The sequence below is a fragment of the Drosophila biarmipes genome, chromosome 3L, assembly GCF_025231255.1.
Source record: "Drosophila biarmipes strain raj3 chromosome 3L, RU_DBia_V1.1, whole genome shotgun sequence".
Classification (NCBI taxonomy): Eukaryota; Metazoa; Arthropoda; class Insecta; order Diptera; family Drosophilidae; genus Drosophila; species Drosophila biarmipes.
The window spans coordinates 7,567,356-7,589,654 of record NC_066613.1 but is presented as its reverse complement, the minus strand read 5'-3'; the positions used below and the strand labels follow the sequence as shown (position 1 = coordinate 7,589,654).

Here is a 22,299-nt window from a genome sequence, read left to right as displayed (position 1 = left end):
ATCAGTAGTTTTTTTGAGAAAAAAATATATAACTAAAAGGTGTATCAAAAAGACAATTTTTTCAAATAAATTACTTAAAATGAAAAATAAATTTTTGAAAAAAAAGCATTTACCTAAAACACTTGCTTACTTCAAACCGCTTCAATGACGAAATAATAAGGAAATAATTAAAAGTTAAAAAAGAGCTATCTCTACTTCTTAAAACTATCACAGAACACATTCAAAAAGTCGCTTTACACACACATATAACATTTATTTAATATATAGTTTATATTGAATTCGGCATAGTGTATAGATTCGCAAAAATGTTATAAACGCAGCCCAAACACCGCGTACTCCGCCCATGACTCTCCACTCGACTCACCATCCGTAGTCCACAATTCGTTAATTCTATCAATGTTACACATTTATATACAGTACATAATTGAGTGGTGCCTCTTAGTTTTGTTTAACTGGAATATCGTGCTTTATCTCGATTTGCTTTCGTGCCTACTAATTTACATTAAGAGTTTTCAAGCGGTATTCTTTTTGTTTCCTTTACGACATCTACAAACTACTAGGTTTCAGAATTTTCTAATTAATTTCATTGCTAAATTTTATGATTTGCGCAAAAACACAAGCTTACTTCGAAAAAAAGTTTTAAACGCAATCAATCGCTATAAATATATATTGAATTCCTGCGGCTTCCCTCCACGCCCTGCCTCCTCCTTTCCTAATTTTCGATTAACGTTTAAACGCGAAACTTAAAACACAAGCATCCATATCCACCGCGGCTGCTCTGGCGCTACTTCCTCTGCTTGGCAGCAGAAGTGGCTGCAGTGGCTCCAGTTGCAGTGGCTCCTCCTGCTGTCGTAGCCGTGGAGTCCTTGCGTGGTCCAGTGGTAATGGTCACGCTCGGACTGGCGGGCTTAGTCGTTGTCATCGAAGTTTTACAGCCACTGTTTTGGGGCTTGGATTTTGGTGCTGAAGGGACTAAGGTTTTACCTAAAAAACAAAATAATAGTTTTTATTAATGATGATTACAATACAACATTTAAAAGGTTATTTATTCTATTTTTGTTGTTAGGAGAACAAATTTAAATTTAAATAAATTAATTAAGCAAAATTACACGGAGATCTTTAAAATATACATATACAAAAAACAACATTGTAAGCCTAAGAGAACTTTAGAATTCACCCATTATTAAAATTTATATTGTATCTTGAGAATTTAGATTTTAATTAATTAGGGTTATGTCCATTTTTCTAAGAAACTATTTGTGTTGGATTCCAGATTCTTATTTGTCAACTCACCCTGGTCTACCTTCTTGGTCTTGCCAGCAGGCTCCATTTCTGGCTGCTCGGTGGCCTTGACCTTAGAGGGCTTCTCGAGGGTTTGAGTGGGCGACGAGGACTCTCCTTCACCGTACTCCTCGATGGCGGGCATGAATCCCTCGGACACACTGCTGCTGTCCTGGGTGCTGGTGGGCGAGTCCTTCTCCTCGGCAATGCGGGGCAGCGGCTCGGAGTTGGCCAGAGTAACCACAGCGGTGGCACTTGTTTCCGTTCCGGATGCGGTTGTGGGAACCACTGAAGCCACAGCAATTTGTCTTTGAGATTCCTCAGGTGCGGCCACCATCTGCTGTGCTTGTGCTACAGGAGCACTTGAAACTGCTCCTCCAGAACCAGCTGCACCGCCGCCTGGCGTCGACCTCCAGGTGGTGGTCACAACACGCTGGTGCGTGGGCTGCTTTATTGGCGGCGAGCAGCACAGTGGCGAAATCTTCGTTTCAGCGCTACGAGGATGCAAGCGGTCCGGGGACAAGGCACGTCTCAGCAGCGGAGAACTCGGTTCCGCCGACTTGGTGCGCGCAAATCCTGCCTTCTTGCTGTTGGCATTCACCGCCGTCTGCAACGTAGGCAGCGTGCTCCCAGGACTGTAAGACTGTGTGGTGTTGGAGGCACCTGGCTGATGGCCAACCAGTGGAAAGGCCAACGGGGAAGGAGATCGTGTGGGCGACGATGGTAGCGGCGATGGGGAAGGAGTCCGCGCCAACGGAGATAGCGGAATGTGGCCCACAGACTTCCGGCGATTCGGCAGCGAATTGTTGCCCGTGGTGTGGAGGGTCTTCAGTCCTCCGGCGGGATTGCTGGCATTGCCTCCGCCCGCTATTACGGAGGTGGCCGCGTGCAGCTTGTGCTTGAGACCATGTAGAGTGGATGGACGCTGATACAGCTGCGGAACGACGCCAGTCGGAGACACTACAATATAAGTGTTGATATTGATTAACAGCATAATGCTTATATCTTCAATTCACTTACCTGGCACATTTCCCACAGAGGTGGGACTACTGCCGACGACGGCTCCCACGTGAGGCAAGAGCACCAACTGGGTGGGCGGCGGTGCAGCGGGCAATTGCACACTGAGGGCTGAGGGAGCAACTGGAGCGGATCCTGCGTTGCCACCGTGATTGGAGCCACTCGAACCGGTGGGTGTGTTGGGCGATGAGGATGAGGGCGAGGTGGACTGCGATGAGGAGTTGGCTGCCGACTGGCAGCAGCTGCTGTGGTACGATGAATCCAGCGGGGACAGATTTCTGGCCGACGGTGTGGTGGGTGAACTTGTGCCAGCCGAGTACTTCAAGAAAAGTACAAAATAGATAAGATGATGAGCTTCGCAATCATTGTGCAAACGTGGTCTTACCTGCTGCATCTCCGCATTGGCACGCTTGCTGCTTATGCGGCGGAACAGCGAAGTCTTGCGCTTCTTGTCGTGCTCCCGCTTGGTCTGCTTCTTCTGACGATTCACACCCTTCTTGGCCAGCTTGCTCTGCATGAGATCGCGCTTGCGGCCACCGCTCTGGATGCTGGTGTGTTCAAGGGGCGTGGCCCGCAGGGTAACATGCTCGCCCCCGCTCAGGAGCAGCTGCAGCACCTGTGTGTGGAACAAACCCTGCACAGCCTCGCCATTGACATGGGTAATGAGATCCGCTGGGCGCAGTCCAGCCTCAAAGGCAGGACTGCCCTCGTCCACGGCCATGACCAAATGGTGCATCGTATAAAAGTCTGTGTCGCCATAGTACACGCGGATGGTGTGGACAGTAAAGCCAAATCCTCGCGGTCCACGTCGAATTATGATCGGTGGCTTTAGATTTGTCACCAATGGTGAGAGCTCTCGGCACGGGGACGTATCCCTGGAGCTGGCCGTGCTGGAGCCGTTGCCCCCGCCGCCTGGCGATTGAATGCCGCACAACTGAGCGGCCAATTGACTGTTGTCCAGTGATGTCATCAGCGACAAACCCAACGCGGATGCGGACTTAACAATCGACCTCGAACGATGGTGCTTCATGCTGGTTCCACTGCTGCTGCCGTCCATGGATTTCGGTTGATGCTGCAGCGCCAGCGGCGATTGTTCTCTGGGCAAGTTCATGTTCTCCGTGGATGAGCTGCCCGCGGAAATGGTTTCGTCCTCTATCGAGATGGAGAAACGTGGCAAAATGTCCCTGGCACAAACGCCCTTCCGTTTTCGGTTGATCTGTGGCGAGAAGTCATCACTGTCCGTTTGCGAACTCTCCGGCGTGCTGCGCGAAAAGCTGCCCACCGTGGCCGTTGGCGGGGTGGCTGCCATCGCCGCCTGAGATTGAGTTGGTGGCGGAGTGGCCGGCGTGCTGATGATGGTGGTCGTGTTTGGCGGCATGCTATGACGCTGCTGCATGCGCTGAGTTTGTCCGGTAACCGGTTGCTGGAGATAGTGCTTTAACATCCGCAGTTCCGCGTCGTTTCCAATCGTGACATTGTGCAGCAGCTCGGGCAAATAGTCGGCATCTGGGGTGGACGGGACCTTCAGACAGCTGGACGAGAGCTATAAGATATATTTAATAATATAATAACAATATTACACATTGACATTTGACCTGAGTCCAGCTAATACTCACATCGAGCTTTCGCAGTTGTGGCGTGTTCAAGAACTTGTTGACCACTCCCTCGTTGGAGGCGCCACCCGAACCACTGCCGCTTCCGCTTCCACTTCCGCTTCCCATTCCTGATTTGAGCTTAGGCAGGGCGCCAGTTGATGTGGGACCGGCGGCTGCTACTGGGTTCTCCTGGGCACGCGATGGTAGCGATGTAAGTGCTGGTGGACCCGTCGGTTTGGCGCCATCGGTGGCCGTGGGCGTGGCATGACGAGACCAACTATAATGCTGCTTTCTATATTGCGGAGTGTACGAGTTAAAACTCCCGAAAACGGGCGTATCATCAGTGTCGTCCGTATCTTCTCCACCTAGATCATGGTTATAGCGATCCATGCGGGCTGATTAGAAATAAGGTGAAAGTGGTATTAATAAATCTATTTAACATTAGAATAGATTATGAAACTTACTGTCAAAATAACTGGTATCATCATCGTGGGACAACTGCGGCACAAACTCTGCCTTCTGACGCAGCAAGGAGTTCCAATCCATGCCCAGAAAATATTCGTGCTCCTTCATCTCAAGAGCACCTGTTTGAGTACCCAGACGATCCCGCGGATTCTGCTGCAGCAACTGCGAAATGATATCCTTCGCCTCAGATTGCACAGGCCAATCTTCGCTATCCGGCCACTCAATGTCATCGTTGACGGTGTGCGCAAATAATTCCTCCGTGGTCTCGCCGAAAAAGGGGACACAACCGATAAGGAATTCGTAGAGAATGATGCCCATGGACCACCAATCGACTGGCTTGCCATAACCTTGGCGCAGGATCACTTCGGGGGCAATGTACTCGGGTGTGCCATACACCTGGAATACATAACAATTACACAAATTTAATGGTTTCACACTCTTAAATAAGGACTTAAAAATACATACCTGCTTGTCAGAAAACTGCCTTGTCTCCGAATCGATGTATCCCTCGTACAGATTGGTGGCCAACGACATGAGACCCATCTTGGAGAGCCCGAAGTCCGTCAACTTGATGTGGCCCAGGGCCGTAATCAGAAGATTGTCTGGCTTCAGGTCGCGGTGCACGATGCCGTAGCTGTGCAGATACTCTACGGCTAATACTGTCTCGGCGAAATAGAAGCGGGCCATATCCGCGGGCAGGGGCCCGATGTTCTTCAGCAGCGTGCCGCAGTCGCCGCCCTCCACGTACTCCATCACCAGGCACAGGTGCTTCTTGGTCTCGAACGAACAGTACATGCTGACCACAAAGGGATTGTCGGCGAACGAGAGAATGTCACGCTCGGCAAACACCTGCTCCACTTGGTTGCGCAGAATGAGATTATTTTTGTTGATTTTCTTCATGGCGAAGCGCTGACGAGTGGTCTTGTGCTTCACCAGGTAGACGGCTCCGTAAGCACCATTTGAGATCAGCTTGACAATGTCAAAGTCGTTTTCGTGGGGTGAGGGTTGTTGGGCTCCACTCCCGGCTGTTGTTCCTGCGGCTCCTCCTGTTAATCCTCCAGCTCCTGTTCCTGTTACACTGGATCCCCCAACTGAACCTCCTGATCCTGCTCCTGGTTTTTCCTCATTCATCTGGCTTACAGCCTGTGCAAAGGACGGCGCATTTTCACATGTAGCCACGGGGGTCTGAGGAGGCTGCTGGGGTGTCGCTGTGCCACTGCCTGAGTCCAAGGTAATGGAGTCCAGAGCCAGGCTGCTCAACTGTTTGGCTGCACTGGTGAGAGGCGAATTGAGCAGCAAACTGCCACCCGGTTGCAGTGGATCTGCGTCCACGGTAACCTGCTCCGAGCACATTTGCTGCGTCTCCCGCAACTCTTGCTGCAGCTCTGCGATGGGATCCCGGTTCAGGCCCAGCTTGTGGATGATGTATTGCGGAATGTCCGCCTTGATCACGGGCATGGCTTTGGCATGCCCCTCGGCAGCCTCCAACAGCTCGTAGAACTCCTGCGGATCGAATTCCAGGCATTCCAGCAATCGAGCTGGCCGCGAGATAATCAGTAGAAGCTTTTTAATCACACCATTTAGCTCGGCGGCCGCCTCCGGCGACTTCTCCTTGGTCTCGACCAGCAAACGCTCCAGATTCTCACTTAGCTCATAGAAATATTGCGAGGTTATCAACTTGGCCTCCGATTTGTGCAGGCAGTCCCTTGCCATTTCCAATACCTGATGATGCACAAAGCTGGGGAGAGAATTCGTTTTAGTTATTCACTTTCTTATTTATATAGAATTTTATATTTTTAAGAAAGCTCACCGCACTATAGGCTGCGAGTCCCTGAAGCTGTTGCATGCAGCACTCTTGTTTTCGTTGATGAAGTGCTTCAGCCGCTCCTCCATTTGCTGGGTGGCCTTGGGGAACCGCTCTTTGTACAGAGTGTTCATCACGGCAATCTCGTTGTCCACGATTGGCGAACGCGATGGGCTGGAGAGAGATCGGGAGCGCGGACGAAAGTAGGGCGACATGCGACCACCAACCTGCACAGCACTCGAGGCAGAGGTGTTGGCCGATGAGCCTCCACTACCGCCAGCCTGCTGACCTCCGCAGGCCAAGCTCAGTTCGGCACAGCAATTATTACAAGGAGCTGCTACCAGTTTCTGGGTATGCAGCTGGGATGGTTTCGGCGGCTGGGGCGTCAGTTGTTTCTGGGAAACGGCCAGCAACAGAGCGCAGTGCTTGGGACAATGCTGCTTGAGGTGCTCGGCGCAGCAGGCACCGGCGGCCACGGCAGCGGCATCCGCCTCCTGGACTCCGGGCGGAATGTTGTGCGGCAACTGGTTGAGACCCTCCTGACTGGAGCACTGAGACTATAAAAAAGGGAACATTCAGATTGAAAATTCATTCAGATTGTGTACAAAAGCTCACCGATAAGTTGGAGCTGCCCGGGGTGGTGCCGTAACCAGAGGAGGGAAGCGAGGCCACGGACCAGCGACGTCCGTCCACAACGCCCCGGCAAGAGGCGATCCTTTTGATGGGAGCAAATGCAAATGGCATGGGTGAATTGAGGCGTGGACTGTCCACGGGACTGGCCGAGTACGGAGAATGGGCCCGGGATCCGCCGGCCGCTGCCACGGCAGCCGCATTGGTGACCAAGCTGAGGCGATGATGAGCCACTCCACTCGAGGAACCACCCGCTGCACCAGAGCCTCCGCCAGCCGATCCTCGCATCACAACGCCGTGCAAATGATGGTGATGGTGGTGCTTAACCATGCCAATCCCGGCACAGCTGCCCGACCTTGAGATGTTGTGGCCGCCCGAAGGAGAAGCCCCAAAGCCGGGAGCCTGAATCGGTGGCGGAGCAGCCAGCTCGTGGCGGAAATAGTTGCCCGTGAGGCAGGGAGCCGACTTTCCCAGCGAGGAGTGACGCATGCGCAACAAATTGGAGGCTTCTGTAAGGATAATTATAACAATCAAATAATTAAAACATAAAACATATTTATCATATATTTTAGTAAGTCTACATAATAATCAATCTTAATCTAATGTATTATGATAACTCTTAATTAGATAAACATTTGTAGAACTACATTTGACTTTAATAAATATAAAAAAATAGCATTTTGAACGACGAAAATAATACCAATTTAATCGAGTTATCAGGTTTTAAAAGCTTACAAGGGCAGCCAGACAAACATGATTAATTCTATAGTATAGGTGTCAATATGTAGGTGCTAATAACGTCAGAATTCACATCTTACAGTAATGATAAAAATAGCTTGTACACATGCGTTCTGCGCAATGAAAGCTAATCATATCATTGAAGTTATCTTGGAAGTAAGAGAAAAATTAAGACATAATCGTAGGCTTTTCATTTTTCTATAATAATGTCAGATCAATCATTTATTAGTGCTTAAGTAGAGTGTTGGGCTAAAATCTTACCGCTGCTGACTGCACGCAACGAGTTGGTGTGCTGCTGATAGGAAATCTTGCGGAGAAGGGCCGTGTATCCCCTCGAATGCAGAGAGCTGGAACTTCCGGACAGACCGCCGGACGAGCTCTTGGTCAGATTTAGATTGCGCATCATCGAGGAGCCGTTGGTGCTATCGTTGCCGATAGACAGCTTGGCCGGCGAGGTGGGCAGCAGCTCCAGTCCGCTGCAGGACTTGACGCTGCTGTTGCACGAGGACGAGGCAGCCGCCAGAGCCGCTGCAGCGGCAGCTGCCTCCTGGTCGGAGTCGTCGAAGATGAGGACGCGAGCCGAGTAGCTAGACTGCGGACGAATCCGCGACAGATTGGCCGTGCTCAGGTGCCGCTTGGGCACCGGACTGCCGCTCATGGTGGCGCCCGCCGCGGTGCCACTGCTGCTGTCCGCAGATACGGAGCCTGAGATGGACATGGCCTCGATCTCGCTGGCCACGCTCTGGTTGATGAACTCCTGCTCCGGCTGCTCATCGCTTTTCTGCGGCGTCGAGGTGGATATCTTGCTGCCCAGGACAGCACTCACTGAGTGGGTGGACGATGTCGATGTCGATGAGGATGACGATGTGACTGCGACGGACGCTCCCTCGGCTGGACGGGACGCAGCTCCCTCCTGGCGACTCATGATCGGGCTGGGTTCGCGTTCGCTCTGATCTTAGCAGGATCGCATGTTGTTGTTAGTCTCCGGGGCGTTGTTGCTTCTGCTCTTGGTCATGGCGTCGGCGGCTGCAATTTGAAACGATTAATTAGCATACGGCTGGCGGAGCGTCGCCCAGTTCCCAGTTCACTTCCCACCCCATCCCCGACACCCCACTGGCAATTGCTTCCACACACAAGCCTCCGGCTAATTAATCTCGCTGAGTTGTCACTTTGCACGAGCCAAGCAGCGAAACAATAATAAAAATATATAAATCGGTTAAAATGGGATCGAATTGTTTTAATATGTATTACATATTGAACACATTGGAATATGGGAAGCGATCGCCCACTTGGTTTTGGGCGAAAGCCCAGAAATTCCACAATGAGCAAGTGACGGGCGGGCTGAATCACAGTGTCGTGCAGTAACCAGGGTGTCACGGAAATCTCCAACCGAAAGTCAAAATCCCTTGATTCAGAGATCTATTTTTGTCAAAAACCATTGTTTTGAATCTTAAAAGTGGCCATTATTATTCACTTAACTTTACGTCCCATGCGATATGCGAAATATATATAGTTCTTGTGTACAAAATTAAATTTTTGGACATGACGTTTTGGATGACAAGTTCGAAGTTATATTATTTTATTCTTCTTATATTAAGCTGATTTGCTAGATTTGTGTTGAAATGTAAACAACGCTGATTGGAATTAAATTCCAAAATTAACGTTTTCGTTGGAGATTGACGTCGCCATTAAAAAGGGGTATCAACTTTTGTATACAAAAGTAAAATCCAAAGGTACTTTTCTCAAAACTACATACATAAATACATAAAATTGTAAATCCAACAGAGAAATACGAATATTTCAACAAGGTCGGTTGCTCAATTTTCTGTGTAGTGTGAATTTTGAACATTTTAAATTAAATATACTATTATTTAGTCAGGAAATTCTAAATAAGAGTGCACATGTTTCAAAATATGAAAGTACACTTTTTATAATTCGACTACGTTGTAGGTTATCAAACTGATTGGATATTAGTAGAACTTTCAGAACCGTAAGCCTGTTAATAAATGACATATACTTTTTAATAGTTTATCCTTTGAAGGTAGTTTTGCGGCAAGAAATCGGCAACTCCTCAACTGTTCCACGTTCCAGTTCCTTAAAACTCACCCGTGCTGGGTATCTATCTACATATCTACATAAGGCGCGGAGCCAGAAACCGAAACCCAGTTTGCGCTCCAGTTTACCCCTTTCCCTGGCCTCGAAGGGGCCCTAAATTATCGGATTATCCGCAGGTGAGGATCGGGTCGGAGCCGCGGTGGAGGGGCCTCGGCTGCGTAGGCTGTATGGCACTACACGGCGCGGTCGTAAATGGTGCTCCGAGGTCTCCAGACGTTGTCGTAGTCCGACTTCTGCGGTTATCAGTTTGTTTTCGTTTGGCTTATTTTTGTGTGTTTAGTGGCATTTGCTCACACACCGCGCACACCACTGTGTGTGCGCTGCGTACGCACACTCGGGCAGCAGGGCGAGTATTTGTTTAAATTTCGCCCACTCGAGGCGAGACGCGCGAGTTATTCACATGATAATTGGATTCGCAAACGCGACCGCCGCTGTTTGCACGGATTTGATTATATTGTGCGCAGCCCCAGAACCCACAGCCCAGACCAAAGACGGCAAGAGTGACCAAGGGCGAAGGGTTTTCGAGTCCAAGTCAACTATGGCCAAGAGGAGCAACAACAACGACAACGGCAACGGCCAGTGGGGCCTTGCGCGGGTGTGGGTAGTGTGGGTAGTGGAACGGGTGTCTGTGTGTGGGGCTCCTTCGCCGCCCACACACACACAGACTGGCCCCACAGACGTCGCGATTACGGGGTTTTGTTACAACCAACTGCCCTTTTCCCTCTTCTGCGGCTCTCAAAACTCGATGGGGAACTTTACTTTTTGTACGCAGCACTGCCGTGGGGGCCGACACACAGACTCGCGTGCCTGGCACGCGATTTAAGGCGTATTATTAAATATTTTTAACAGCGAAAAATCGTTGTAACAATATAAATCAGCCGAACGGTCTCACCACTAGCGATGACAGCCGATGCTGTGCGAGCTATCGAAGGTTACGGCAGTGATGACACAAAAACCTCCAGATGGATGTGATTTATCGATTGATCGGCGGGTGCTTTGAAAATTAATTTGGCGCAATTTCATCTTAGAGTGTGGGCAAATAGCCCGTGCTATCTAACTAATGACTACTGACTAGTTGGTGTGCCACTAAAAAGACAATGTTTGACCTTACTCTGTGTGGACAAATAGTTGATAAAATTTTTAAAAGGTGTTTTCAGATAAAAGTTTCATATTTAAGGAGTATTCTATAACCTAAACTGAAACTAAACAGCTTTCGCAGCCGCATATTAAAAGGTATTTCTCGTCAATAACCAACATAATTTATGAAAATGTCAAGGAACCTAATTTTACCTGAAACAAATAAGTATAAAATGAACTTTTTAAAATACTTTGTGAAAAAAATGTTTACAATCTTAGACCTTATTATGTTTCAAACTTAAAATTAATATATGATAACGAAAATAGGGTAAAGTAAAATGAATTCAAGAGAAAACAAGTGTTTGTGCTCTTCTTTTAAAACGTTCTTTATTAATACAGTGAGAAAATCATTTAAATTGAAGAATTCTCAATTTTAGAAAGCATTTAATTATAAAAATATAAAATCTTAAAACAATACCAGAGAGATGACAGTTTGTATGGTCTTCAAATTAAGTGATAAAATATTTCAACTATCGATGGTTGAATCGGAAAGTGACTTAGCAAATAATAAACATATATCATTTAACTTTCAATTGTTACAACCGTCTTCAAGGTTCTTTACCTATTTTAAAGCCTTTCTCAATAAATAGATCGCCGGGTATAAGTACATTTACTAACTTTATTTATTTATTACGACGCTTTTATAGAGAAAATGTAAATTTACCGACCTTGCTTAGAATCTCCGTTATTTAGAATAATCAGAATAAAAGCAAATCTATCATTAATGAGAATACAATACAGTGTAACAATTCGTTAGCCATAGTTCATGTTTGTACTGTGCGAGGTCTGGTAGGCGCTGGATATGTTCTTCTGGGAGCTGGAGCTTGCGTTGGACTGCGGCTGGAAGCCGGACCCCGGCGACGAGTCCTCCTTGAGGTGGTCGTTCTCCTGGCACCACTCCACGAAGTCGTCGATGAGCACCGGCCAGGCGCCCTCCGAATCGTAGTTGCTCATCCGATCGTCGATGTTGGTGGCAAAGTCCAGCAGCAAGTTCCAGGTGTCCCGAGAGATGGCCCGCTTGTGCTTCTCCTCGAGGAACTGGCACCAGATGTCCAAGAACTTGAAGCGCCCACTGAGAACGATGCACCAGTAGGCGATGGCCATTTCCAGATCGATGCCCTTCTGCCCCGGATCCTTGGCGTAGTTGAAGGTGAAGTGGTAGAAGTCCTTGAACTTCCCGGCGTCGTTCAGCTCTTGCTCGAGGATGGGAAGCTTGGCCTTCAGCTTGTCGATGCTGTCGATTCCCAGGTCGCACATCCCGTTGATGAACTCATCCCGCGAGAACTCACACTGCACCTCGGCGTGGAACTTCCACGCGATGATCAGCACCAGTTTGGAGTCCGGCTTGAGGTCCAGATCCTCCAGAAAGTGGATGACCCCCTGTGAGCCGATCTTCAGGGGATCGCTGGGATCGCGATAGCGCACGAACAGCTGCTCGATGCGCTTGCGGTCCAGTTCCCGGTAGTAGTATTCCGGATTCTGGAAGTAGTTGTCGCTGGCCAGGTCAAGTTTCCAGTCGTTCTGTTGCAGACAGAAGATGGCCGTCTGTTCGCCCGTTTGTGTCAGCGATATGAACTTCTTCACCTTCTCGCGGTGCTGGTTGGACTTCAGCTTATTCTGCAAGACCATAATGGGGCATTACTTACAATAGATACCACTGCCGGGTCTTGGGGTCAGTTATGGAGATCGCATGGCTAAGGGGCAGGTTCAAAATCTCGGGTTCTTTAAGAGCGCAGAGCTGGGTTTTGGGATGTAGGCCGCTTTGAGTTTGTTAAGCTAGCCAAAATCAGACTGCGTCTAGGAGAGATACCCTGCCCTCTCCACAGGATGTACTCGAGGGCGGACTGGATAGTCTGAAGCGGAGCCGTGACTAATGGGCAGCTTATCTATTAGCCGGGCAAGCGGCTGTACGAGCGCTGCGTTCCTTCTGTTTACTACAGATTTTGGGGCCCAGGAAAATTGCATAAATACAACAAAAACTGCACTAGTGTGCCCAAGCTGGCGCTGCTCGAAGAAGAAGACGCCACGGGAGTGAAAATGGGCTCTTCTCCGCTTTCTCCCCGGACCCGAACTCGGCCACTGCTCGGCCCGCACCACAGCTGCAGTTTGCAGAAGTACTCACCATTGTTGTGGCAATAATTTGATATTATTTGTTTATTTTACGGGGGATTGGAAAACTGCGGAGTGCAGGTGTTGGAAAACGTCGATTGTTTGCCCGATTAACCAAACCAAAGCAAATCAAATCGTTATTGCGCTGGGACTATTTTGCATAGCAATCCGCAGGATTGTTTTAGTGAGTGAGATGGTGTTCAGTTGCTTAAACCTTCCTCCCTACACATATTTGGGAAAGGATAATATTTATTTAGTTTGTTCACTGAGGTGTGACCTTCCCCTGACAGTTGAAATTAACCAGCACGACTGGTAGGGCAGCACGGTCACACGCGAATGGTAGGTGGGTGTCTCGGCTATCTTGGCCAACGTTCTGGTGAGACCGTGCTGTCGCGCAGTGGAAACACATGGACCTATCGATTAGTTAACGCGTCAGTGGAAATGCGCTAAACGAACAATCGGTTAGCCCATATCTGATTCACTATTGATTTCTACAATAACAAAAGCAGTAGCAAGTAGACAAAATAACGCAAGTTGTGAAAATTCAAACGCCAGGAATGATTCGAGCATCCTGGGTTCTGGGGCTCCTGCTGGCCCTGGGAAACCTGACCCACGCCAGCGACATCACGGACAAGGTTTTCGCGGATATCAAGGAGGGCATTGTGGCTGCCTTCGGGGATTTCGATTCCGACGAGCTCACGGACGTCTTTGTCATCCGCGACGAGCAGAAGACTTTGCAGATACTCTTTGGTATGTAGTGGGTTCCACGAAAGTTCCCTGCTAATGGTTCCCCCTTGGTATGCACACAGGGCACTACACGGAGCCCCTGCTGAGACTGGGACCCTTCTGCCAGTACGGTGATAAGACCATTGTGAGCGTCATTCCCGGGGACTTCGATGGCGACGCCCTGATGGACGTGATGGTTAACCTGAAGACCCGGGACAAGGACGTCTACGAGGTGCACGTCAACTGGGGCAACACCAGCGAACTGAAGTGCTCCGAGGAGGCGCTCTTCACCAGCAGAGGAGAGGTGATGGCCCTGGACTTCAACCGCGACATGATCATCGACTTGTACGGCCTGGACTCCGACGGAATACGCACCTTTTGGATTTTCAACAGCAGCAGGCTCCCTCCAGAACATATCCACCAGGCTGAGCCCACAGAAGTCAAGGGAAACTTGTTGAGCATCCCCAATGCCAATGCCTATGTGGACATCGACGGGGACTTCCTGGCCGACCTGTTCCTCCAAACGGAGAACTCCTACGAGGTATGGCACGGCATCAACAAGCAGGACAAGAAGGAGAACTTCAGCTACCAGTACCAGATCAGGTTCCAGCCGATCGGAGGCAACGACTACCACATCGGCCAGGCTGTGTTCATGGACTTTGAGCTGAAGGGCGTGCAGAACATTGTGGTGCCCTTCTGCATCCACTCGAACTGCCGAAACTCCTCGCTTGTGGTCTACGACGGCACGGATTTTCGGAATCTCCATGTGAACTTCCGCGATCCACAAGGCATTACGTGGGCCTTTGTGCCGCCCAAGTCCGACGACGTTTACTTGCGCACCATTACGGCAAGAAGCGGTGACTTTAACCTGGATGGCTATCCGGATCTTCTGATCACGCTGCAGCCCCTAAATGTGGGCAAGCCGGTGATGCAGACTTTTCTGCTGGAAAACGTGCCCTGCATTACGTGCAACAAGCCGTTGAAGCGCACCTTTGAGGTTCGCTGGAACGCTCTTTCGCCGATGGGCAACAACACGGTGGCCGGCGCATTCTACGACTTCTACCAGGACGGTGTGCTCGATGTGATCCTTATCCGGAAGGATGCCAAGGGAATATACCAGCCCCTCGCCTTCCGCAACACCCTCGACTATGACGCGAACTTTGTAAAGGTGATTGTGCTGACAGGCTTGGATAACAAGCAGAATCCGGAGCGACGCACTCCTCTGGGCAGGAAGAAGCGCACGTATGGCACCAACTTGCCAGGACCCCGCATCACCTACACCACCACCACCCAGGATGGAGATCAGCAGTTCGGCAGCAGCGTCCAACTGCCGCAGTCCTCGTACTTCGCTCTTCAACTGCCGTACACGTGCTTTGGCCTAGGCCGAACGCCGAACTTCGTGGACCAACTGACCGTGGGACTGGGCAGCAAGCTGCGCAACTGGACGCAGCTCATCCCCAATTCTCAGATCATTGTGGTGCCGAAGCCCCTGAACGACCCGTCCCACTGGAAAGCCCAGCTATTCGTCACCCCCAGCAAACTGATCCTCATGAGCGTTGTGGCTCTGGGTGGCACCTGCCTGGTCATCGTGTTCATCATTCTGGTTCTGTACATCAAGGAGAAGCGCGAGGACAAACAGGAGCGTCTGCAGGAGTCCCACAGATTTCATTTCGATGCGATGTAAGGTCGCGAATTAAATATTAACATAGTAACCCTTTTGTTTCGACCACGTCAGTTGAGTTTATTTTTGTATTTATTTAACGATTATTAGTATGCCCAAAGTAGGGAGCACACTCTGCACATTGCGCTGTGGGCTCTTCCATCTAACTGATGTCTTGGATAGGCAGAAACCAATTCTATAGAGGAGAATGTACCTCAATTCAGGACATCACAAAACGAAACCCATAGTGCAATCGACAGAGTGTTTTCCGTTACATATGATATATATGAATATGGTTTAAGAAATGTGATAAATATAAAAATTATAAAATTTGAATGAGTTTACTCATTGTTTAGACAAAATACATGGGGTTTGTCTTCATGAACTCGGGCACAATCGTGCGCTTCGCGTACTCCTTCTTCAAGTCGAGGAACCTAGTGGAACTGTAAAACAGAAAGCAATTAGGGTGGGAAGCTGCAGGCGGAAGAACGACCTACCCGGTGAGGTAAACGCGACCGCGTGCTGCCACCAAGTGGGCCAAGTAGGCAGGAGCCGGATATGAAACCGAGCGGTTGCAGCGGGGGAACATGTGACACAGGTTGTAGGTCAGCTGCTGCAACAGGTCGATGTCTAAGTTGCCCGTGTTCTCAATCACATTGTAGCGCGTCGGCTTGGCCGTGCCCTGGATGGACTGGTGGCTGACCATAAAGAACTGCATCTCGTTGGGATGCACGATGGTACGATCGACCACGGTGCCGGGGTCCACGTTGTTAAACTTGTTGTACTGCGATGGCTCCCCGTTGGGGAAGAAGCGGGTGTGGTGACGCTTCACCACGATAACGCAGCAAACTTTCGGCTTGCAGCCCGCCTGAAGGTTAGCAAATAATTACCAATCAGTCGTGCCTTTACTTAACGGCTTATAAAAAGAAATCTACCTTGGCACAAGCTGCATAAATGCCCTTCAGCTCTTCGTTTTTGATCTTCGGAAACTGGCCGTCGCTCACACCATCGCGGTAATAAAGAATGTGCTCCGGGTAGGACTTTCGGTACTGCTGATACACGCGCAAGTGCGCCAATGTGATCGACTCCATGTCCTCGATCTCCTCTAAAGCCGAACGTTGAAGCCGATATTGCATGTTGTATGCGGCTCCGTACGGATCGTGCGAGGCTGCCACGCCCACCACACTAGGGATCTCGCACTGATCGGGCGAGGGGTGGGTCACATCGGCTCCCAAGTACATGGCGTTCTTCAGCATTGGCAGCTTTGGGTCATCCTTGAGCTTGTGGTTGATGCCATTCAGCTTGGAATTCACTTTGAGTAGGATATTGCCGATGGTCTGCGGATTGAGCTTGCGCTCGACGGTAAACTGCTTGATGCACTGCGTCAAAATGCCGTGCTGCAGCTCGGCCTTCTGCTTAATGGTGTCATATGATGCCCCGGCCTGGGGAATGATCACAAACGCTAGATCGTGCTGGCTGCGCTTCAGGTCGTAGAAAACGTCGTCCAGGTTACGGTCGTCCCTAAACGTCCTAATTTCCGCCTTGTCAGCTAGGGTCACGTTAACCGTCTTGCTTTGGTTAAACATTTGACGCTCAAAGTCGCCCACCTGGCTGAAGTGCAACTTGCGACCATACGGCGGATCACAGTACACTATCGCCCACTTGTGAGCCTTCTGCTTGGGCTCCAAGAACCTCATGTTGTCCATGCGCCACGATCCGTTCCTAACTCCACACCATTTGTTGCCCTGGTACTCCACCTGCGGTGCGTTCAGGGTCCGGGTGCTAACCACAATAAAATTGTTGGCGATGCGGATGCCGAAGCGACTGATGGTCGGATCCAAGTTGTGCTGGAAGAAGTTCAGCAAATGCATAATCTTTGCCTTTCGCTCGTTCGTCGAGGTCGCAGCAAACTTAATCATGTTGGCCACCTGGGTAGCTCCATCCTTGCGCTGCAAAAGGTGTTATGAATAAAATAGTTATAATTTCAGCAATACAAAAATATTTGTAAATTTGAGGTGCGGATTTCGAAAGATTTCTTCCAAAACTTTAGTACAACAAATGATGTACTACGAATAAATTTGATGCTCACATTTAAAGGCTGCCCTGCCTCGATGGTGCATAGTTCGATGGGCAGCAAGATATTCTTAGCCGGAGGACCGACGTGCAGACAATGCAGCTGGGGAAACTGCAGCTTAAAGTTGCGACTCTTGAAATAGTCTACGATTGTGAGTTTCTTGCCCTCTTGCTCGAAAGTCTGACTGCTGGCCGGGCTCTGAGAAAGTCCATTGACTTTGTAGACCCTTGGAGCGGTCGCAAAAGACTGCGGTGGTGTGTAAACCACGTTTATCCCCCTTAAGAACGGCTCTATGTAGCGCCGTGAGTGATCCAGGTTGGTGGTGTTGTTAATCTTTGCCTTTAGGCCATAGCGCTCCAAGTACTCGATTACCGGCATGGCAATGGGAAAGGATTTGTGCGATATGTCTACGTTTAGGAATGGCTTGTCGCCCAGCATTACAGCCTGATAAAGACCGACCAGGGCCTCGTAGCCATCATCTAGCTCCCGACGCTGACCAGGTTCGGCCATCTTAAAAAAGGAGCGACCGGCGCGAATGGCCTTGTTGTGGCAGGGCGAAGCCATCACCACCTCCATGCACTGCATCGCGCGCATTGGCTTGTCGAAGATCCGCTCCGTCATATAACTGCAAAATGACGTGTTTTAAAGGGCATATCATCAAAGCTCCGTTCTTTCTTACTTGTTCAGTGACTTCAGATCGACTTCCGAGTCAGCAGTCTCCTTTATTTCCACAGTGTATTTTAGAGTGCGACCATTGCGATCTGTCACCTGCAGGAAAACAGTAATTTATCATTGCATTGAAAAAACGTAGAATTTTTAACGTTAACTTACGGTGACCTCCGAGTTTTGGGTCTTCAGTGGCAGCTTATCTACCGAGTAGCAGGAGGCTCTGCCATCAAAGGCGGCTACGGCGCCCTGCAACTGATCTATGCGATACTGTTCGAAGGCCTGCCTGAAGAACTTCTTCGGCCGTTCAGGCATGATCTTTACATCGTAGTGGTAGGCTTTAGGTGGCATTTTCGACATGTCTATGTCCAGATAGTTAACGGCCACCTGACCGGGTTTGCCTATTGTTCCTCGCTTGATGCTGCCCGGTATCTGAGGCATCAATGGCTGCTGCTGTTGAGGTGGTCCACGGCCTTGCTGGGCTCCCTGCCCTTGCTGACGCTGCTGGTAGCCACCTGGTCCTCCCTGTCCTCCTTGTCCTTGCTGACGCTGCTGGTAGCCACCTGTTCCTCCTTGTCCTTGCTGACGCTGCTGGTAGCCACCTGGTTCTCCTTGTCCTTGTGGACGCTGCTGGTAGCCACCTTGTCCTCCCTGTCCCTGTTGTCCTTGTGGACGCTGCCCGTAGCCACCCTGTCCCTGTTGCCCTTGTGGACGCTGCTGGTAGCCACCTTGTCCACCCTGTCCCTGTTGTCCTTGTGGACGCTGCCCGTAGCCACCCTGTCCCTGTTGCCCTTGTGGACGCTGCTGGTAGCCACCTTGTCCACCCTGTCCCTGTTGTCCCTGCTGGTTGCCACTTTGAGCCCTCTGTTGCTGAAGTGGGGGATGGCCTTGCTGTCCCTGGGATGGTTTTTGCTGACCACCCCACCCCTGGCCTCCTTGTCCTCCTTGTCCGCCTTGCTTTTGCCATCCTCCACCGCCTTGTTGGCCACCAGAGCCAGACGCTCCGGAACTGGTGGATGCCCGGGGTGCTGCCTGATGTCCTGCACATTGGTTTAAAATAGTTTAAAATAAATATTTAAAAATAAATGGATTTTTCCTCGTTTTATGGATACATTTGAATCCAAAATGTTTGACTTTTAGGTTTAATATGCACAGCAACGTTTAGATTTTCGCTGATTGTGGGCATTCCCACAGGAAGGCCAGGAATTTGCCTGCCAAGTCAGACTGTTCGAGCTCTTAAAGTTTCCGAGATCTCAGCGTTCATACGGACGGACGGACATGGCTAGATCGACTCGGCTACTGATCCTGATCAAGAATATATATACTTCATGGGATCGAAAACGCTTCCTTCCACCTGTTACGTATTTTCTGACGAATCTAGTATACCCTTTTACCCTGCGTTGATCTGAGCATGGTATAAGATAAACCAAAGTGCTTAATCATCCTATGCACAGAAACTATTAGGAAAGTAAAAGAACTTCAAAAAGCATGAACGAGACTAGACCTGATTGACTCATTGGCCACAGAGACAACAATTCAGTTGCAGCCAAAGCACATAATGGATCAGGGCCTGTAGGGATTGCAGCGAACACTGGACTCGAATCAAAGCCTTGGGGACGCGAAATAGTGATGTTTTTCGCCACAACCTGGACGCAGGAACTGGCGTGGCTTTTGTTAAATCGAATGGATTACGAGCAGGCCAAGAGCTGTTAGGCAATGGTTAGGAGTCCATACTTGGAGTAAGTAAAGTTTTTGTCAAACTAAGAACTACATAAACGCACAGCTTTCCTTTATTTCCTATAGGAGATGTCATTTACCCCGGTACATAACATGAAAGCTAGTCCGCGGTTTATAAAACTACAACTAGTACCTCTCAATTGCGGAAAGCGGTCCGCAAAATTATATGTGTGGTCCGCAATCCAAAGGACTTTCACTTTCTCGGCGGACTAGATTTTTGGCGTGGAAGTTTAGATGATTTTGTGGACGAATTTGTTTCTGATAGGATTCCCTATACCTCCTATTGGGCGCATGTAAGCGACTTTTACAGAATGCGCAATGAGAGAATATCTTCTTTGTTACCACGAGGAAGATTGTCGGCTCCTACTAGGACGAGTTAAGTGCCGAGAACAAGAAGTATGCCCTTACCGAATCCGACTTTTCGGTGTCATCGCGTGTTTTGACTATCGGATATCCGTTAACTAACATTAAAATAAATATGACTTTAGGACGAAACATTGATGTAGAAATTATTGTGAACATTTTACTCTCTTCACTTTTATCCAAAATGAATATGATGAGGACTTCCTATATACGGGCGTCAGGTCATAACTTATTAACTATTGTTTTGACTCAAACCGTTTTTAGCGTGCCTGTAAAAAAACGACAGTAGTTGTTGTTTTTGATAGCCTAATCTTGAAGTTTACTTATACGTATACCAATACAGCCACGGCCACGTTATTTCATCACTGGTGCATTGAATGTGGTGATTCCCCGTAAAACAGGAATCTTCTGGAGCATTCCGACGGACCCCTCGAACAGAAAGCTTATCTCCATCGCCCCAAGCCGCATATACATATGTACATAAGCTCGTTAAATGCATTGCAACTACATATATATGCCTAGCTGTCAAATTACACTAAAGTGAACCTACCTTGCTGTTGTTGTTGTTGTGGTGCTGGTGCAGGGGCTGCAGGCTTCGGCTGCTCCGCTTCTGGCTTGAACTCTAAGAAAGTAGTTGGAAGTGTAATTATGACATTTACTTAGGCCTGCAGGTCGGGCCACCCACTGTTTTTCTTTCCCATCCTGAACTTCTAGAACCTTTGTAAATTTCCTTCAGAAAATCTCCGGAGCAATTTGCGTTGTTGCACTTTGTATACGGTCTCACTTAGTGATGGGAAACCGGGAGGCTGGCAGTCTGTTATCGAGTCGCACTAATCTTATTCTAATCGCTTATCGGTATTCGGCTATCGAGTAAGCGCGCAGTGCATAAGTTGTTTACTGACCTTGATGTATACTTCACACTTTTCTTTTTCGTAGACCAAAGTAATAATAAAAAATCAAGACCTTAGAAACTTTTACACTTCTAGGACAATTACGGAGTTTTTACTAAAGATTTAAGCCAATTTCACACTCATCGAAGCATTTTTCAAAGGTTACTAATGTTCTCGAAATCCAACATGGTGAATTTTTGAAAATTCAACCTATAAGCTAATTCTTAAAAATGTTCAAAACACACAAAGAGCTAAGAATAAAGTTTCTAAACTAATTTTAAGTAATTCTAACATGTTATGGAGTTTTCATGTTTTTATACCCTTGCAGAGGGTATAATGATTTCAGTCAGAAGTTTGCAACGCAGGAGACGTTTCATAAAGTATATATATTCTTGATCAGCGTCACAAGACGAGACGATCCGTCTGTCCGTCCGTTCCTACGCAATCTAGTCTCTCAGTTTTAAAGCTATCGGGCTGAAAAAAGTCTTGTTTCTATTGAAGGTAGTATATAAGTCGGAACCAGCCGGATCGGACAACTATATCTTATAGCTCCCATAGGAACTATCGGGGAAAAAATTTAAAAAAATTATATCTTTCGTGTTTTTTAACATATACCTTTCTAAGCTTGGATATAACATTTTTAAGTTAGTTCTGAATTTCGAATTAAATTTTATCAAAACCGGACGACTATATCATATAGCTCATGGGAGCTCAAGGAATCATTCCTTTGGAGGAACAATCGAAAAATTAGTGGTAAAATAATATTGAAAAATTATATCTTCGGTGTTTTTTAACTTATAACCTCCTACGATTGGCTTTGAATTTCGAATTAAATTTGATCAAAATCGGACGACTATATCATATAGCTGCCATAGGAACGATCGGAAAATTAATAGGAAAACATGAAATAAAAATTATATATTTCGTGTTTTTTAACATATAACCTTATGAGCTTGAACATAACATATAACATATTTTGACATATTATCTTATTATATTGGGAATATACATTTTTATACTTTTAAGAATTTTGAATTCAATTTAATAAAATTATTGATTATTTTTTATAGCTGCAAAGGCATACAAACTTCGGCTTGCCGAAGTTAACTTCCTTTCCTGTTTTTTTTATACATTTTGCGTTTGCATTTCTAATAGTAGTTTAAATATGGACAATTAGAAGAGTAATCAACAAGTAAATTGTTTATATTTTTCATTAAATTTTGTATACTTTGAGCTTTAATAGATTTTTATACACATATATATACATACGATATATACATACATTTTTGAAA

General features: G+C 48.1%; 4 protein-coding genes across 5 annotated transcripts; 1 reads left to right on the top strand and 3 right to left on the bottom strand.

Annotated features, from left to right (window-relative positions):
• Positions 1-228: 228 nt before the first annotated feature.
• Positions 229-10,559, bottom strand: LOC108030564 (microtubule-associated serine/threonine-protein kinase 3). The gene is made up of 11 exons (XM_017103462.3): positions 10,405-10,559; positions 7,792-8,556; positions 6,778-7,301; positions 6,169-6,719; positions 4,824-6,096; positions 4,358-4,754; positions 3,915-4,288; positions 2,684-3,841; positions 2,302-2,617; positions 1,294-2,241; positions 229-984 (listed from the first exon to the last, which is right to left on the bottom strand). Exons 2-11 carry the CDS (start codon positions 8,453-8,455, stop codon positions 785-787), a joined length of 6,405 nt encoding a protein of 2,134 aa, XP_016958951.1. The 5' UTR covers positions 8,456-8,556; positions 10,405-10,559; the 3' UTR covers positions 229-784.
• Positions 10,560-11,381: 822 nt separating this feature from the next.
• On the bottom strand, positions 11,382-13,201 carry LOC108030567 (DCN1-like protein). 2 transcript variants are annotated; one of them, XM_017103468.3, is made up of 2 exons: positions 12,905-13,201; positions 11,382-12,399 (listed from the first exon to the last, which is right to left on the bottom strand). In XM_017103468.3, the coding sequence occupies exons 1-2, from the start codon at positions 12,905-12,907 to the stop codon at positions 11,536-11,538; spliced, it is 867 nt and encodes a 288-aa protein (XP_016958957.1). In that variant the 5' UTR covers positions 12,908-13,201; the 3' UTR covers positions 11,382-11,535. The 2 variants fall into 2 exon arrangements, with proteins under 2 accessions (XP_016958957.1, XP_016958956.1); XM_017103467.3 differs by lacking the exon at positions 12,905-13,201 and having other exon boundaries at positions 11,382-12,426.
• Positions 13,202-13,342: 141 nt separating this feature from the next.
• Positions 13,343-15,613, top strand: LOC108030566 (T-cell immunomodulatory protein). Its single transcript, XM_017103466.3, has 2 exons — positions 13,343-13,641; positions 13,701-15,613. Exons 1-2 carry the CDS (start codon positions 13,449-13,451, stop codon positions 15,299-15,301), a joined length of 1,794 nt encoding a protein of 597 aa, XP_016958955.1. The 5' UTR covers positions 13,343-13,448; the 3' UTR covers positions 15,302-15,613.
• LOC108030565 (protein argonaute-2) lies at positions 15,353-21,092 on the bottom strand. The gene is made up of 8 exons (XM_017103463.3): positions 20,803-21,092; positions 20,668-20,739; positions 18,183-19,057; positions 18,031-18,119; positions 17,367-17,976; positions 16,213-17,226; positions 15,775-16,145; positions 15,353-15,720 (listed from the first exon to the last, which is right to left on the bottom strand). The coding sequence occupies exons 1-8, from the start codon at positions 20,816-20,818 to the stop codon at positions 15,630-15,632; spliced, it is 3,138 nt and encodes a 1,045-aa protein (XP_016958952.2). The 5' UTR covers positions 20,819-21,092; the 3' UTR covers positions 15,353-15,629.
• Positions 21,093-22,299: the final 1,207 nt, after the last annotated feature.